The sequence below is a fragment of the Podarcis gaigeae genome (assembly GCF_964106915.1).
Source record: "Podarcis gaigeae genome assembly, chromosome: 2".
NCBI classification, from domain to species: Eukaryota; Metazoa; Chordata; class Lepidosauria; order Squamata; family Lacertidae; genus Podarcis; species Podarcis gaigeae.
Window position 1 is genome coordinate 49,588,734 of NC_139679.1, and position 16,975 is coordinate 49,605,708.

The 16,975-nt window shown below is 39.5% G+C and overlaps 1 protein-coding gene and 1 long non-coding RNA gene across 3 annotated transcripts in view; one reads left to right on the forward strand and one right to left on the reverse strand.

Annotated features, from left to right (window-relative positions):
- The window catches only part of SLIT3 (slit guidance ligand 3), a 400,487-nt gene that overhangs the window by 22,115 nt on the left and 361,397 nt on the right, over positions 1–16,975 (reverse strand). For both annotated transcript variants that reach the window (XM_083718777.1, XM_083718776.1), the window contains exons 30-31: positions 10,579–10,716; positions 2,416–2,656 (exon numbers count right to left, since the gene is read on the reverse strand). In XM_083718777.1, coding sequence (XP_083574903.1) covers positions 2,416–2,656; positions 10,579–10,716 — 379 coding nt within the window. The remainder of the gene's footprint in view (positions 1–2,415; positions 2,657–10,578; positions 10,717–16,975) is intronic.
- On the forward strand, positions 13,474–16,733 carry LOC310835319. Its single transcript, XR_014559547.1, has 3 exons — positions 13,474–13,559; positions 15,915–15,964; positions 16,243–16,733. It is a non-coding gene; the product is annotated as an uncharacterized lncRNA (long non-coding RNA).

Genomic DNA, 16,975 nt, shown 5'->3' on the forward strand with positions numbered 1-16,975 from the left:
GTTGCAGTGCCCAACTATGCTCTTATACTTTCGAGTTTTTCTGTTCCCTCCCTCTCTTATAGCTTTGTCAACTCCAACTCTTCAAATCTCTGATTCCACAGCTTTCTAACTACCCTATTTCCATTGCCTTTCCAAACTTTTACCAATCATAAGGAGAGTAGCTTTCTGGTAAAGTTTTTATTTCCCCTTAATTGTCTGCTTGCTAGCCTGAACCTTAGGCCCTTGTATGCAAAATATCCTGATCAAAACATCCCCTTTTAAACTTCCTATGAGCAACTTCTCGACCAAAACATCCATTTGTGCTTTTAACTTTACTGTGAACTTTTGCCCCCCTGTGCTGGAGAGCCTTTGAAGTAAAAAACCATTTTACAACCCAAGTTTTACAACCGAAACCTAAACTCAAAATGATTGAAAATCCACTTTCCTTCACATGTACCATTTTAAGTGTGGCATCTCTAGATATTTCAGTAAGCATCTCTGTGTGCAGTTGGCATTAGGAATCAGATCACAGTTACTGTGCTTATTCTATAAAAGGAGCTTTGCTAGGACAAATGTTCACTGAAAGTTAATAAACGGGATACATACAGTTTCTATACCACCAGAAACACAACCAGGTAAAATGTACACTAAGAATTACTCATGTCAAACATCCCTCAGGTCAGTTTTGAAGAGGGAAGCTTGTGAACATATGCAACTTTAAATGTACATCGCAGCCAAGTACTAAATTTATTAAATTTCTATACCGTCCATCCAAGGATCACAAAGACATAATACAGTAAACAAAAGCAATACCCGTCCCCCCAGTTAGGAAATTCTGAGTTTACTTGTTTATATAATTTATAGTTAATTCTTTCTGCTTAAGAAGCACTCATAATGGCATACATCTTCTCTTTTTTCTTTCTTTTTAAATAACTTTTTACCCAAAATCTCACATAGCTCAAGGTGCTTGAGAAATAAAATGACAGAATGTAACACAACAAACTTATAAAAATATTATTCAACTGCTGACTGCTTATGAAAACAGCAGCCATGAGCTGAAGGCTTTAAAATAAGTAAACCACTTACAATGACTTCAGAAAATGGTGCAGTGCCCTCCCAGGACAGGCAAGTCAAGTGGTAGGCTACACCACACCAAGTCTCCTGTCTGAATCCTTCAGTAGTAACAGCTGATATACAACGGACCATTTCAGAATTAAGACTAAACCACCGTCCATGCATTCAGCAGTTGTGTAAAGCGGTTGTATGCACATACTGATGAATGCTTGTTGAATGCTTGTGTGAGTTGGGGAGGAATTCCAAATGTCATATTTAGCAGGGATTTGGCAAGGTCTCCTCTCATGTGGAGATGCTCTATGAGTCTTCTAGTATGTTGCCCATGCATACAGATAACAGAGAGGCATTTCTACTGAAAACACTTTCACTGCAGGTAGCAGTGGCAGTAGGGATGACTAGCTTCTGCAGCCTCCCCCCTGCATTATTTCAACTTTCCCTGTATTGTGATTAGTTTAGTTCCACACAAATTTTCAAGCATTTAGCCACTGCGCCCAAAGTTTTATCTATACAAGTCTTCTCCCAACCTTCTTCTATAGCGACATGCTTAAAAAAAGGCCTTTGAGGTTCTCAGAAACAAGTATTATTTCCAATTATTTCTGCAGTAAATGTGCCAGAGTGATTTTTAAATTGCAAGACAAATGGCAATATTTGAAACTGAAATATTCACTTTTTAAAAAAAATCAAAGTATTTGCTCAGACTGGTAAGTTGAAAGTGACTTTTTATTTATTTCAGTTTTTATTTGGAAGCGCCCCTTAATCCTGTTTTAAGAGATGCTTCATTAAAGCTAATTTTTTACTTGTGTGGCATTAGCTACCAGATGGAGAAGCAATATTTTAACTGCAAAATAAGCTTTGAGAACACCATCTGTGAGAGATCCATGTAGTAAACAAGTCTGGCTTTTATATTATCATTCAAAATCTACTTTTGTCATAAACCTGTTTTCAACATGAAGCCCAAGTTGTGGCCTATATGACTGAATGTGCCTCAGCTCCTAGATCATGGCACATTTTGCTTTTTTATGCAAGCAAAACCAGAGAGAATGAAGAGGGGTTGAGCAATGTCAAAAAAACAAAACAAAAAAAACAAAATTGTTTCTTCATTTTTTCCATCATATTGAGTGAGGAAAGAAATTACGGCTCTCTGCCAGTACAAGATGCTTAAACTGCATCAGGAGCGTGCGAAAGCATGCAGATTAATTTAATCAGCTTTTAAAGTCATCAGGTGTTCCTTCCAAAGATGGTTTAAGTGGGCATTGCTTATCACAGTAAGACTGTTTTTGCTGGTAGTGAATGTAATGTGTGTGCTGGCCTTTGTATAAGTTCTTTGCCACATTATATGGGAACAGAACTGGGTTGACTTACTTGAAGGGAGATGTTTGCTTGAGGGCGGATTTTGGCTTGTGGAAGTTCAACGTAGGAATCCTTTCCAACAAAATTGACGGTAATTAGTTTCTCACACTTCTGGCCAGCAAAACCAGCCAGGCAACGACAGACGGGTTCCTGGTGCACGACAATGCACTGTGCTCCATTTTGGCATTCATAGTAGTCACAAGGGCTTGTCTGGAGCAGAACCATCGGCGGAGGATTTTCACAGAAAAGCCCACTTAAAAAATAAGAAAGTAAGAATGTTATTCTAAACCCACCAGAAGTTTAAAGATATGAAGTTCAAGTCTAAATGTGCCGTTGTCAACTCCTGCTGCTCCAGAGTGTACAGAAGTGACAAATACTGGGCCAAAACTAAAGAAACATTTCCAGCTCTTGTGTTGGTTTTTTAGGTAAGCCTGTGAGTACATAATGGACTATATATATGAGTATATATGTTCACGAGAGCACTTTATAAAACCATATGAGCAGGAAACATTACATATCAATTACCGGTACTTCAATCCTACAGCCCGAGTGGAAAATCACCAGTGGTACATGGCTGATGGGGGTGGGGTGGAAATCAGGCTATAAAACACTCATTTAAATTCATATTTAAATCAAAATGTGTGACTGAATTATTTGACTGCTAAATATGCAGAAAGATATTCATGTGACATTTGGAAAGGAAAACACCACCAACCTTTCAAAACTATACCATTCACTTCATTAAGTTTTTTTAAATGAAACAATATATCAGGCACTGGTAAAACTGCAGCAAGGTGGTTTTGAAAGCAAGGCACACTGTAGTCTCTTATAAGAGGTTTGAAAATAAATATTTGTAATCATGTTCTTTGCAATTACCAGCCTTCCGTTTCTAATGAAGTTTCAACTTGTTTTTAATTTGTTATTCCTGTGTGTGTCCATTCTGTCCACATTTTGACTAAAATAGAAACCGGCTGGAATTCAAGTCTTTTCAGTGACATCTGCTCCTCTTTTCAGGAGTGGTTTTACTAATATGAAAATTGTATTATCTCTTAGGTCACACTTACAGCTAGTGTCTAGTTTTATTGAGCCACAGTCATACTGCTTACAAGGTAGCTATGTGGGGCTGCTTCCTATCACTAGCAGTGAAACAGACATGTAGTGATGTTCATGGTTGGTCCTAAATGAAAGTGAGGCACATCTAAGAAAACTGTTATGTGCGAAATAGTTTTCAGATGTCAGCCACAATGTAAGACTGGGTCAGAATGTGAAGAAGTGGTTCTAGATTACTTTTGAGCAATATTTCCATTGTTTTGTCTTTCCCCGTAGTGCCTCCAAGTATTCTCATTTGTTTGAATCCCCCCACCCAATACAATTTGCTTTCTCTTGTGGGATAGAGCCAATGACAAGACACTTCACTGAAAAATCACCAGAGGGAAGACGTGCGAAGAGCTACTGTGACCTTCCAACAACAGACTACTTCATTGTCTGACTCTGATCAGAATGCTGATACTGCATGCCCATGAAGCCAGCTGTGCTCATCCATAGTTCTCAAATGCTGCCAGACTGGCACATTAGGCAGGCACAAAGGTGTCAAGGAGCTGTATCTTTGACCCCTGGCAATGAACTGTATGAGAAGCAAGTGAGGTTGCCTGGACAGGAGGATCATGCCTCCTCAAGTCTGGACAGGCTGCATGTGCTGCTCTTAACAGGGAAGCCACTCTGAGGACCCCCTTCTGCCATCATCATCACCATCACCATCATCATCTTTAGCAGCAGCAGCAGCAGCAGCTTTTCCTGTTGGAGATCCTAGCAGATTCCTTCTACAGGCAAAGCAGGAGTTGAAATGCTGAGCCAGGGGGTGTTCCAGGTGTTGCGGGAGGAAACCAACATCTGATAGGTGATTTCCGGACCTCCCCCTGGGCCTGCACTCCTGGTGGGGGCCAGTTTCAGCAACCCTTAGGTATGCCTCTGAGCAGGCAATGTGGCTAAGCTGAGACAGAGAGGAAGATTTATTTCTTTATTTTTCTGCTGGTTGTCCCAAAGTTCTTCTTTTATAACAACTTTCCAAAACCTACCAAACTATTTGCATAACATAATGAGCGTATCATTAACATGAAAGTCACACCATAGCACACAGAAAATGTAAAGCAGACTATGGTGCATGCCCTCTTTCCAAAGACATTCTATAGGCTTTCCAATTAAGAGGTTTATTCTGTCATTGTTGCAGAAAAGCCCCTTTGATGGATTTGGAGCAAAAGCAAGAAGCTACAAGCAAATGTATGATATTAATAAAACCCACACAGTTTAAGAACTGAAAATGTGTGTGAAGATAATACCACAACTTCTCTGAACTAAGCAAAGGAGAGCAAAAAGCAAAAACAAAAAGCCCATGACAAATCTATGCATGTTTCTCAGAACTAAGACCACACTATTTAATGGAGCTGACTCCCAGATAGCATGCATACGGCTGCAGCTTTGCTTAATATAAATGAATAATTAAGAATTCTTCTTCTTTTTTTAAAAAAAGAAGACATTGAATGGAACAATACATCCTAAAATATCCAGACAATATCCAGACAAAGGTAGCAACAGAGACTGTGCTCTATTTTCTGCACTGAATGTGCAGGCTTTTTCAAATAGCATTAGCTTGAAGGGCTGGAATCCCTCAATGGCTTCAATGAAAATTTCCTCACTATACAAATAGCATCTTCAGAGGAAGGATTTTCCTCAGCACCAAAGCAGGAGAGGAATGGGTTACATTCCCCCTCTGTGCATGAGGCAACCCTGGTGATCTATCTTCCAGGTAATGTTATGCATTTCAGGGGGACCGCACATTAAATCCAAAAACTGCATTTAATCTCACAACTTGTCTGGCCCCGTGTCTCTTGTTTTTTTGAAAGTTGAGTCAGAGAAGGAAAGATAGATGGAACTGTGTCTAATGTACCTTCTCATCTAGCAACTTCTTATTGTGAAAAATGACAGTTGACTCTCCTCGGCTTAAAGTGATGTGAAGGAGGAGCTGGGCTTTTAAAACTTACATGCAAAGATATTGCTTTCTTGTTGCTTAAGTCACATTCTAGTATATATGAATCAGTAGCAAGCACAGGTTTCGCCAATCTTTCTTGACTGCAGCTCTATAAACTCAAATAGTTTATTAGTGTGAGCGCTTCTGAAATAAATAATATGGCCACTTTCTCCCAGATATTGACTCTGTGTTATTTTTCCCCTTAACTTTGGTATGAACTCTCTTTAGAATTCATGAACCCCTGGTAAGTAGAGTCTGACTTATTAAACCTTCCCTTTAGTAGTCCACCTATTTTTCTGATAGATGTCACTATAGAGGGGAAACATACATTACAACTGCTGAGCTTTGTATAATGCATGTTGTTTTATTTCTTTGTTACATAGCTATTTCAGAAGTTCTCCCGCTGTGACATTTTGCAGCAAGGAGTTTCTGCAGAAATCCTTTAAGTAAGCAGGGATCATACCAAACTGTACAACCTAAGTCTGCAACCACAGGCACTTCATTCAGGTTGGAACCAGATGTCATGTTCACAAAAGTGCTCTGAAAAAGAATTGTGACATTGGCAATAGCTGCAACAGCCTCAAAGCCCGTCTACAAGGGTGGTGAGACTGCAGTTTCACAGCATCTTCATGTTGGTATGATGTCACTAAGTCTTCAGCAAACTGCAGTCTGTTAGATTTTTTTTTAAATAAACAGCACTTTGTTTGGGCTACTCCATCAAAATTTAGGCCACAGTCCTAAGCACACTTACTTGGGAGTGGGCCACGTTGAAATTAGCAAAATCAAAAATATACTCATGCCGACTGACATCCAACAGTGTTTCCTGGGGGAACAGACTTAATAAATTCATAGATATATTTCATATGTAGGTTTACAAATAACATGTATAATGAGGTCAGGATGAATTTTTGTGGCGTGTAAAAAATAAGCAGAAAAGGTTGCTTATCATCATGATGCTGATGATTTATTAAGTTTATATATTGCCCTTCATACAAAGATCACAGGGTGTTTTAAAACAAAAAACAGAGAGTACACAAGATAATAACAAAAATAAATAAATAACACACCCCAACACATGAAACTAGGTCAAACTTGCCCAGGCTTGCACCCCCAGGGAGGTCACTTCAGTGCTGCTAACCTATCAGTTTGACTTCACCCCTGGAGGCGCAATCCATTGTCTCTCAAGACAGGTGGATGCCAACAACATCATCATTCTGGGCAGTGAGTGGCTGTATGCTCCTCATGCCATGTTATGTCCACACCAGTGGGTGCTACAAAGCTACAAATCACATAGACTGTTATTTGAAGAAGTAATTGAGTCAAAATATAATCAATAAGGGTTTATGTACAATTGCCCACTGCTACCCATGAAATGTCAAAACGATTGGATTGGACGTATACGGTATATTGGAAGTTTTATGGAGGGAAATATGGTGAAAGGGTTGGAAAGGGTTCCCCCTTTATTTATTTTTTAAATTAGGGTCACAGGGGTATACTGCTAACATACTCCATTTAAACATTTTTTTTGCTTAAAAAAATAGATTGGAAGTGTTGAACTGAGGTTGTGTGGGTTATGTGGGTGCACCAGCAAATATGCCAAGTGTATTCCAACAGTGTATCCTCACAGCTCCAACTTCACCACTACTCTACCATTCCCTATTCTGATAAGTGGCAACAAAGCCGCTGTTGGAAGGGCAGGACTCTGGCATCTTCCCACTGCATTGTACTTACACTTTCATTAAACTAGTATTTCACAAACATTAAAAAAAAACCCAAAACCCCACTTTAGATGGGAAAGTGTTTAGTTTGTTTAAACTTGCTTAAACAAATTTAACAGGGCAAAAAATGTGCTCACCACAAAGGTTATAGCAAATGTGTGTTGAGCTGTGATACATTCCCCTGCCTGATATGCCACTGCCCAAGTCAAAATTGAATCTCTTAATACTGATACTTACTCATCCTTCTCAAAAAAAAAGTGAAACTGTCTGTTTCAAATAGATGAGGACATCGGTGTGTGTGAATCATGAATGGTGATTTCATACAAAATGCCTAGCTGGAAGTAGCCTAGTACACACATGACAAGATCATTCAGTGTTTTAGCTAAATTGGCTGCAGTTTATTACATTCATCCTAATTTCCATTCCCATAGGCCACCATAAGCAATCCTTCTTTTTCATTGGCACTTAAGACTTTCAAATAACTACACAGCTAATGCCCAAGGCATGTACCACTGCTCTCTTTTGTAAATGAATTGAAATTGATTTTACATGCACGCACATCAGAGAACTCAACTTTGTGGTGCTCACAGTGTTTGCCATTGCTGTCTTTAAAATAATAAAAAGGGATTCCAAATCCCCAGCAGAGCAGCCTGCCAGGAAAATACAGAAGGCAAAGTTCGTGTAAAGAATAATAAGTAGAAGTATTTTGTTACCAGAATTTTAAACTTCATTTTAAACTCCCATACCTAAAGTGTAAAGAGTTCACTATAGAAGAGTTCAGTCTCCATTGCTCTAAATGTAAGATACAGCTCCAAAGAACAATAAACTAGTTTGTCATTATGAGAACAAGCACTTTGGGCTGGCATTCTCCTTCACTGCTCCTTTTTCCTCCTCCAGTATGGCCATGAGGAGATGGAAAGATTTCACTTCTGATTTCAGTTAACCACAGTTTAGCATTACATCTGTGCCCTAAACTGTGATTAATCTTATGATTTGTTGAAACAAGATAATTTCATAAAATCAAAGCGGAAGTGAAAGCTTCCAAATGCCTTCTGACAGTCATGCCAAAGGAGCATGCTGCCGTCCCTTTCAGCAATAAACTATACATGAGTGCTACCCTCCCATCTCACTTTCTCTCAGGAGAAACTGTTGTGAAGTTGTGTCACCTCCCCTTTCACAACAGGGGCGCTGTCCTTGGCTGGTGTGATGAATTTGCTTCTCCCTTCCCACTGCTGGCCCATGAGTCCACCATGGTGGCCATTGGCTCCAGGGCCTGGGCTGAGCTTTTGTGGGAGGGGACTCCGCCTCCAATTTGCTGCCCTGGGCAGTTGCCTGGTTTACCCTTTCGTAAATACATCTTTGCAATGATCATTTCATTGTATTTTTTGTTTGGCAAGGTGAGGAACACCACAGGTGATCTAGGAGTGACAGAAAGGGATAAAAATGGAAAATGGACAACTGCAAATCTTATTATATAAGGCAAAAGCATGAGCACCTAGGACAGCATAAAATACTCAAGCTATTAAAAGTATGGTTTTATTATAATGTATCTATGTTCTATATAAATTCCATATGCATCCTTATTGTAAAAACATCAAATGATAAAAAACATTTATCGTGGTGAAGTCTCTAGACTTTTACAGGCACTGTGCTCCCACTACATTGGTTCCTAAAAACTATGTCCCCCAAACCATCTTTTTTTGGTGGCATGTTACTTTTAAGCATGGTATGTTTCGAGCAACATACTTTAAAATAATGTGCCACCAACAAATAGACACTTTTAGGAACATAGGCGATTTAGGAACTTAGACAAATCTATCCATTAGCCTTTTTCTGTACAACCAGCATAAAGTCAAAGATTTAAGGAGAGAATAGAACAGGAAGGGTGAACAAAGAAATTCATTTCCTTATCTTATCTTTTGTAAGCACTGAGCTTTTGAAAGCATGGCCTTACATCACTTTAAGAATCAATACCTGCTCTTCAGAATGCTAAAAGCAGAGTAATGCAACAGAAGTACATGGTAAGAACAAAAGGAAAGAAGCAATGAAATCGGGAAAACAGTAAATTGCTATAGGTTCAATGACCAGAAAAAGGTTCACAAATGCTCCTACATTTCTATTTTATCATAGCTCTTTTTTTGCTGTGAATGTGCTCTCAAATACAGAAAATATTTGACTGGAAGGAAGCAATATCTAACCCTCCAGGCAATGATTACTGAACTCATTTGGTGAAGTGTCCTTATCTTTGACATACAGTGAAATTTTCAGAAGAGTGGCCTATTGACAGCTGACAGAACTAAACTTGGAAATTGTCAAGACAGAGCGACAGAAATCCTGTACACCAAATGCAAAGCACTTTTATGACAATCAGAATCTGAACACTTAGTGCGATGATGGTAGGAATTCTATGTAACATAAAGCGTAACTTGAACATTCCCAATCAGCCTCTGGGCGTGTTGTTGCCTTACATTTCTTGTGAATGTAGTTTAATGGTGGGGCAACAGAATGTGCTTCCTTCACAGCTTTCTACTTAATACACAGTGGTCTCTGATGGGGATAGAAATGTTGGGGACAAGCTTTCTGCACATGCCTCTTTGTACATTCAAAATGAATGGCTAAACTGGGATGTACACTGCACGATTAGCAGGCCCTTAACCTGCTACTCCTTTGGACAGTTTTTAAAATTAACATTGAGGGGGATTTTACAAAAAAACAAAGCACCAAACAAATGTTTAAATCAGACAGGCATGCAAGATGCTGGGATAGGAGGGTAGTGAACCTGCCTGAAGTAAAGATGCAGGGTGAATTATTGATAAAGCTGCATTTCCATGGGGTGTATTCAACCAAGTCACTTAGAGCAGATCCTTTGAAATTAATGTCATGACTAACTTAGGTCTATTAATTTCAATGGGTCTACTCTGAGTAAAACTCAGTTAACGGCAAGTCTATGAATTTTATTATTCTACGTTGCTTTGATACTCTTTTGAAGAAAAGTACAACAGAGTGAAGAGGAAATCAAAGATAAGTTCATGGTTTAATAAACTAACCAGGGTATTTATATATAAAAAAATGTGTCTGCCCTACAAGGCCTCAGATAATGGGAATAAATTATTATTATGCTGATATACAATGGAAGGTCGTACCAAATGGAAGTGATGACACACTAAATACCCCATTCCAACAACATGTAGAACAAATCTCCTGATAGGATGGTATCTGCAGGAAGCTCTGTCCTGCAGAACACAGTATCAACTGGGTATGTAGGGGGCAATGACTGGAAGTAACAGCGTGCATGCCTAAAATGGCTTTGTCATACAAGTGGACTACTAGATGTTGTGCAAATAGCTTCTGAACCATTAAAAATAGTTCCATGAGCCTGTACATTCCAATGTCAGAGTATTATCTGGAGGGAGCCCATGCCACTTTGCTTACCTGAATCCTTGAGGACAAATGCAGGTGTACCCATTGACAGCATCTACACACAATGCACCATGGCGGCATTTGTGTCCCGCACAGTCATCTTCATCAATTTCACAATGTTTTCCACTGTAGCCAGGCAAGCATTCACATCTGTAACAAGATCAATCAGTGAATCCATAAGCATAAATCAGTGTTCAATTATATCAACAAAAGTGTTTGTCATGTGAAGGTAAAAGTGCTATAGAAACCAAAGCATAAAGGCCACAGCATACCTCAATATATCTGATGAGAAATAAAGAGTGTTAGTATAGTATTTGTTTTTGCAGCCCATAATAGGAGGCTGGATGAGTACAAATATTGACTTGAATCCTGAGAAGTGCCAATAGAAGGGTGATATCAGAAAGATGACTGTCACAACAACACCTGGCAGTCCTTAATCTCCCCAAAGCTGCTCCTGAAGATCAGGGAACCTTCTGAAACTGGGTGGACTGTGTCACTGCAGGTTGACGGGGAATTGCATCACAGCCCACTATATCCATGAGGGTCCTCCATATCTCAGGAGAGGCTTTTCAGGGGCTGCAGAGGAGGAGGAGGCAGAAAGGTCAGCATCCTTTCTGCCGGTGCTATTCATATTAAAGTGACAGGAGTCCTATGTTGCATTGCATATATATAATTTAAAGTGTGATGGGGAATCTCTGGCCTGCAGGCAAAACATTGCCCGCTAGATGTTCAAACTTGAGCAGCATGGCTGATTTCACCAAACCACACCCACCTGCTCGACCCCTGACATCATATGTGATGTTAGGTATGGGGCAGGTAGAGATGTGCATTGGCAATGGAAAACAAGTCTTTGGCTTTACGACCCATCAGCGGATGGAAGGTAAATCTGAAACCTGTCAGATCAGGTGTGCAAGCAAGTTTTCCATGGGGAACTTGCAGACATACCCAATGCCTACAGAAAGCAAGATTTAGCTGTACTGTCCATCAGCTGACTTCAAAGTACCCAATCACAAGACATCACTATGACATCAGGTGACTGACAGGTGGGCACTCCCACCTGCCCGTCAAATTTTGCTCTCTAAGGTAGATCCTAATAAGGATCTGGCCTGTGGAGCCAAAAAGATCCCCCAATTTCTATTTTAAATTGACAGTAACAATATAGTGTAAACATCCTTTGTTAAAGCCATTGTAACTAACTGAAGTTAAACCGTATTCTTTAATAAGTAACCATACATACTAACATCACTGTTTATAGTAATAACCATTTAAAGTAAGTTCTTGATCATTTAAAGCAGGTCTCTCATATCATGAAAACATTTAATCTTCATAATTCCCTCAAGGTAGTGTATAGTGAAGCATTGTATGTTATCGAAATGACAATCACTTAATAAGTCTGCATTTGAACTGTAATTATAATGAAAAGAAGCAATAAATATTGTTTCTCAGATCTTAATATGAAGATAAAAGAACATGTTGATGCCATCCCACCACCTTTAGATGGCAACTGATTTCCAGAAAGCGGATTGGAGGATCCAAAGTAACAGCAAACATAAGCTATTATATATTTATTACTGTTGTTAAGTTGCTTGTATTAAAGTTGTGTCAGCATTTCCATTATATACCCTATTTTCCGAGGTTTATTACTCAACTATAAAAAATGTGCTCTAGGCTGAAACTTGGCATTCAAGGTCTCAGGCCAGGGGGAGCAAATCTCTCTGGAAATCTAGGCAGTCTCTCAAAATCTTAGACACTATGCTTTGGACTGGCTTGAATGTATTTCAGCCTATAAACCACATTTCAAACCTCCCAGCTGGATGTTGCTGTACAGCTGGAAAATAATAAGCATATCATTCAAACCAGAACAAAAGAGAAACATCCATTACTTCCCCAGTTTAGCATATGTTACATATTTTGGAGATTGTACTTTCGTATACCTCTGAACTCTGGATGTCAACAGCTTATTTAATTCTAATGCTAGCCTCTTTACTTCTAGATTTCCTCCTGCACTGCAAAAAAAGACTGGTGCAGAAAGCTGGAAAGAGAGGTGTATTAAGATTAAGAGGAAATATGTGGGATAACTTCATGTCACCTTACTATGTGGTTGTATTTAGTGGCCACGGGAAGTAAGGGCATAAAAGAGACAGAGACTAGACAATCTATAGATATGGAAACTGATTCATCTTATGTTTCATGGGGGTTTAAATAGTACCCAGGGGAAACAGATTTCTAGTCTTTCAATGTACTGTATCTGGATTACTAATTTCTAAATTTGTAGTTTGCATCTGTATGTTATATATTGATACACGAAGGTAGTTTTATACACTTCCATTCCTGTAGCCCAAAGCAAGTTAAGACCCTACATATTTCAGAGTCAGACTTGTTTTATATGCAGACACCGTAAGCATTTGAAGCTGTATGAATTGTGCTCACTTTCACAGGATAGGTTGTAATCAAGGTAGGGTGGTCCTGTTCCCTATTTGAAGGACCATTGGGTCAAAGTCTGGTTTAAAGATAAAGAACCACTTGAAGGAAGATCAAGGGCTTGAAGTTGCCTCTCAACAGTTAGAACCTGGACAGCAGCAGGCTGACAGATAACACAGGTCACAGTTTCCCCTACTATGGTGAGATATAATATAGTTCTGATTATCATAATTATTTCTAAATTTGCATCTATACATACAAATAATAAAAATCAGTATGTGCTAATTTTATGCAAACTGATGGCCTAGTCTGTTCTTCTTTCTGAACATGCCTTTTCTATGTTTAAGTAACCACTTAAACCAGAGACATGGTCATTAAAGTGACCAGAAACAAAAGTAGTTGGCCTTCTCCCTTTTGAATGTGCAAGGAAACACACTACTCCAGTTACAAGTTATTAATTGCTATTACAAAATATTAACTATTATTACAGAGCATAAGCACTTGCTTGATTTGATCAGCAGGGAAGCATAAGGCTGGCTCAGATATTAGCTCTTCTACTCCCCTCATTGCAGGTAAGTTATTACTGGAAGATCTCTCATTTAGTTAATTACAGCTTATTTGTGGGACGCGGGTGGTGCTATGGGTTAAACCACAGAGCCTCTTGGGCTTGACGATCAGAAGGTCAGCAGTTCGAATCCCCACAACGGGGTGAGCTCCTGTTGCTCGGTCCCTACTCCTGCCAACCTAGCAGTTCGAAAGCATGTTAAAGTGCAAGTAGATAAATAGGTACTGCTCCGGCGGAAAGGTAAACAGCGTTTCCGTTCGCTGCTCTGGTTCGCCAGAAGCAGCTTAGTCATGCTGGCCACATGACCCAGAAGCTGTACACCGGCTCCCTCGGCCAATAAAGCGAGATGAGCACCGCAAACCCAGAGTCGGTCACGACTGGACCTAATGGTCAGGGGTCCCTTTACCCTTTACTCAGAGTGAGACCAGTGGCAGACTTGGAGCTCTCAAATTTCAGCGGCACCCTGTGTGATGCCAACATTCAGTGCCCCTGCCTCTTACACTCTGTTCTACAGCACTGTTGTGGCACCCACTGCAGCATGGTGTTGGGTGTGGCCAAACCTTTGCACTATCCTAAAACCGCCTCTTGTGAGAGGGGCAGGGGAGAGGCATAGAGGAATAGAAGACACTCAAAGACTAAATCAATCGCTCCCTTAGATAGAATGCCAGCAGCCAGGTAACATTAGAACAGGTCCAAAAGCTCTGATTTAATTCCAAAAATTCTAAATTGGTACAGTTGGATCTATTTTACAACCAAGTAGCTGCAGAAGAACAGCAACTGGGAACGGCTTTTAATATAACCAAAGGATAAATGAAATGTTTTAGCTTTCAAATCCTGGACCTTGAGAGCTGGCATCTTCCTTATTCCCTACACTTCTGAGGCATCTGACTAGAGGAGAAAATTACAGGAATTTTAGGTCAACCAAACCATATCTTCTACCGCCTCTGTTGCTGTTTTATTTCCTGTAATTTCAATTTTTTAAAATTTTAATGTTATTGCAAGTCACCTTGGAATTTTTAAACTGGAAATGTGGCTTATAATTTTAAATAATGAAAGAATAAATAAAAATGAAATGAATACCTTGGGAACATGTGTTAAAAAATCAGGTAACCTATAGGTTTTCAACAGTATGCAATTCTCCCTCTGCATTTTCTGAACTCAGCAGCCTTTGTGAAGGTGCTACCTGGAACTATTTGGTGGAACACTAAAACCTCCTAAATCCTCCCTGAGGACCTGCCTTTTCAGCATGTCTGAGAGCACTTATCATTATTCACCATTTTCCTATGAATAGTGTATCTCTTTTCTCTTTCTTTTGGTTTCCTCACAATCTAATGATTTCATGCTCTTTTGACAAGTTTGTACACCACCAGCTCTCCATTATAATCTCCATCCACAGCCTATATACCTGATCCTGCGCTCATTCACATCACATAAACACCTACAAAACATTAGAAATCCGGAACAATTGTCTGAAGGCACTATTTCAGAATTCTATTGCCGTTCAGAACAATAATTCTGTAATTAATCATCTCTGGAACAGAAAAAAAGCAAGTTGGAGATCCGGGACTATTCTTTCTCAAAAATGTAGCAAATATATAGCAAAACAGCTCAGCAATGCTTCAGGCACACTGGCATGCAAACGGTATCCATCATAAGATGCTATGGGAGGAAATAGCAGCATTTAATCCTGTTGCTTTATTGATCCCTCTTGTCCTAATATAAAGTGATGTAATAATGAACGATGTGCAGGTCCCTATTCAAAGCTGCTATGGATCACTTTTATGATGTGTATTGGCTATCACAGTAATGATAGAACCACCACTTTTCTTGGAAGAGCAGTATTAAATCAGTGCTTTATTCTGTCAGGTAGTAATTCCAAGCTCCAGAATAATAAAGATTATTTATAACAATACTCTAATACGTACATTCTGGGCAATTGGAACAACAGGTTTATTTCTGTGAGAGATGCATTCAGTTAGTTAACTGTATATACTGCTCTGGACATTTTTGCGGAGAATGACAAAGAAATTCTTAAAATAAAAATGAGCAAATTGCAATTAATTATGTAGAGGGGGCCAAATATATATATATGAAGATGACGAGTGAGACCTCGTCGAAACGTCGCCTAGACACCCCAACTTTTACACGGGAAGACACCCGAGGACACCAAAACCTGCATTCCTGTACCCGTGAAAATCTACGAAAGCATATATATATATATATATATATATATATATATATATATATACACACATATATGCCCCCTTTCAATAATCACAGCCATGGAGGCCAAAATACTAAAAGTGATCCAAAATATGTTACTGCAGCAAAATACTTCAATTTATTGCTTTCACTTCCCCAGGTGCTGATTTCCCCCACCTTGTGTTACTGCATTTGTTTTATTACTGCTGAGTAAGTATTCCCCTTCCCCAAGTAACTACTAATTACAGTAGAAACAAATTACCAGATTTCCTTTATCTCCATAAATGGTGACATCATGCTTTGCAGGGATAATTGAAATGGTACCATTTAACTTACCATTCTTTCTTCACTTTGAAGAGGATTATAGTTCAAGATTCTCTGTTAAGTGCTACTGTGGAATTCCAAAGCTAGTTTTTGTGGACCTCGCTTTAGAGTCTTGTGCCTTTATTTTTGGAAATTTCCATCTCTCCAACTATATTTCAATCTAGATTACCTTCGGCTTGCCGTTGATTCTATACCTGCTATGCGCCTGTTAATGCATCTTGTTCCAAAACTAAGAATACTGAATTTGCTATTTCCCCAGCCACCATGGTTCTCCAACAGCAGTGAGTACATGGCATGGCAGGTTATGCATGTTGCCCTCTAGTGCCCAAAGACAGGAAACACAGATCTTTGTCTGTTACTTGCTCTCCTCCTCCTCCTCTGGATCAATTTCCTGTCTTGATTCAGAGCAGGAATGTGTGTGCACTCCCAATTCTTCTACTCCTCTTCAGGCTTGTATTGCTCATCATAAAATGGACTGGTCAAAAGGAGAAGGGAAACAAGGAATGGGCAGACATATGCGTTATCTGACTTCTGAAACAAGATGGCGGCATTACCCACCACACCATGTGTTTAACACCTCTGAGAAACACCTTTCAGGTGAGAACAGTTCTATTTCCTGATGCTGTTCCTCAGATGCATTCTGTCCGGAGAAAACAAAAAAAAAGTGCTCTGACACAGCTTGAAAGTGTTGACTGGGCATGGAAAATGTGGACAAAGTTAAGTGTGACTAAGTCCAGAGACGGAGAGATTCGGTGGCTACAATGATATAAAAGGCAACATTGGCAGTACCAAGAGTGGTGAGATGAGAAGGACTGTAAAGGGGATTCTGTGTCAAATTAAAGTGTCCAATTGGAAAGAGCAGGATCAAAGAGCAGACTCCTCTTTCCACTTCATCCT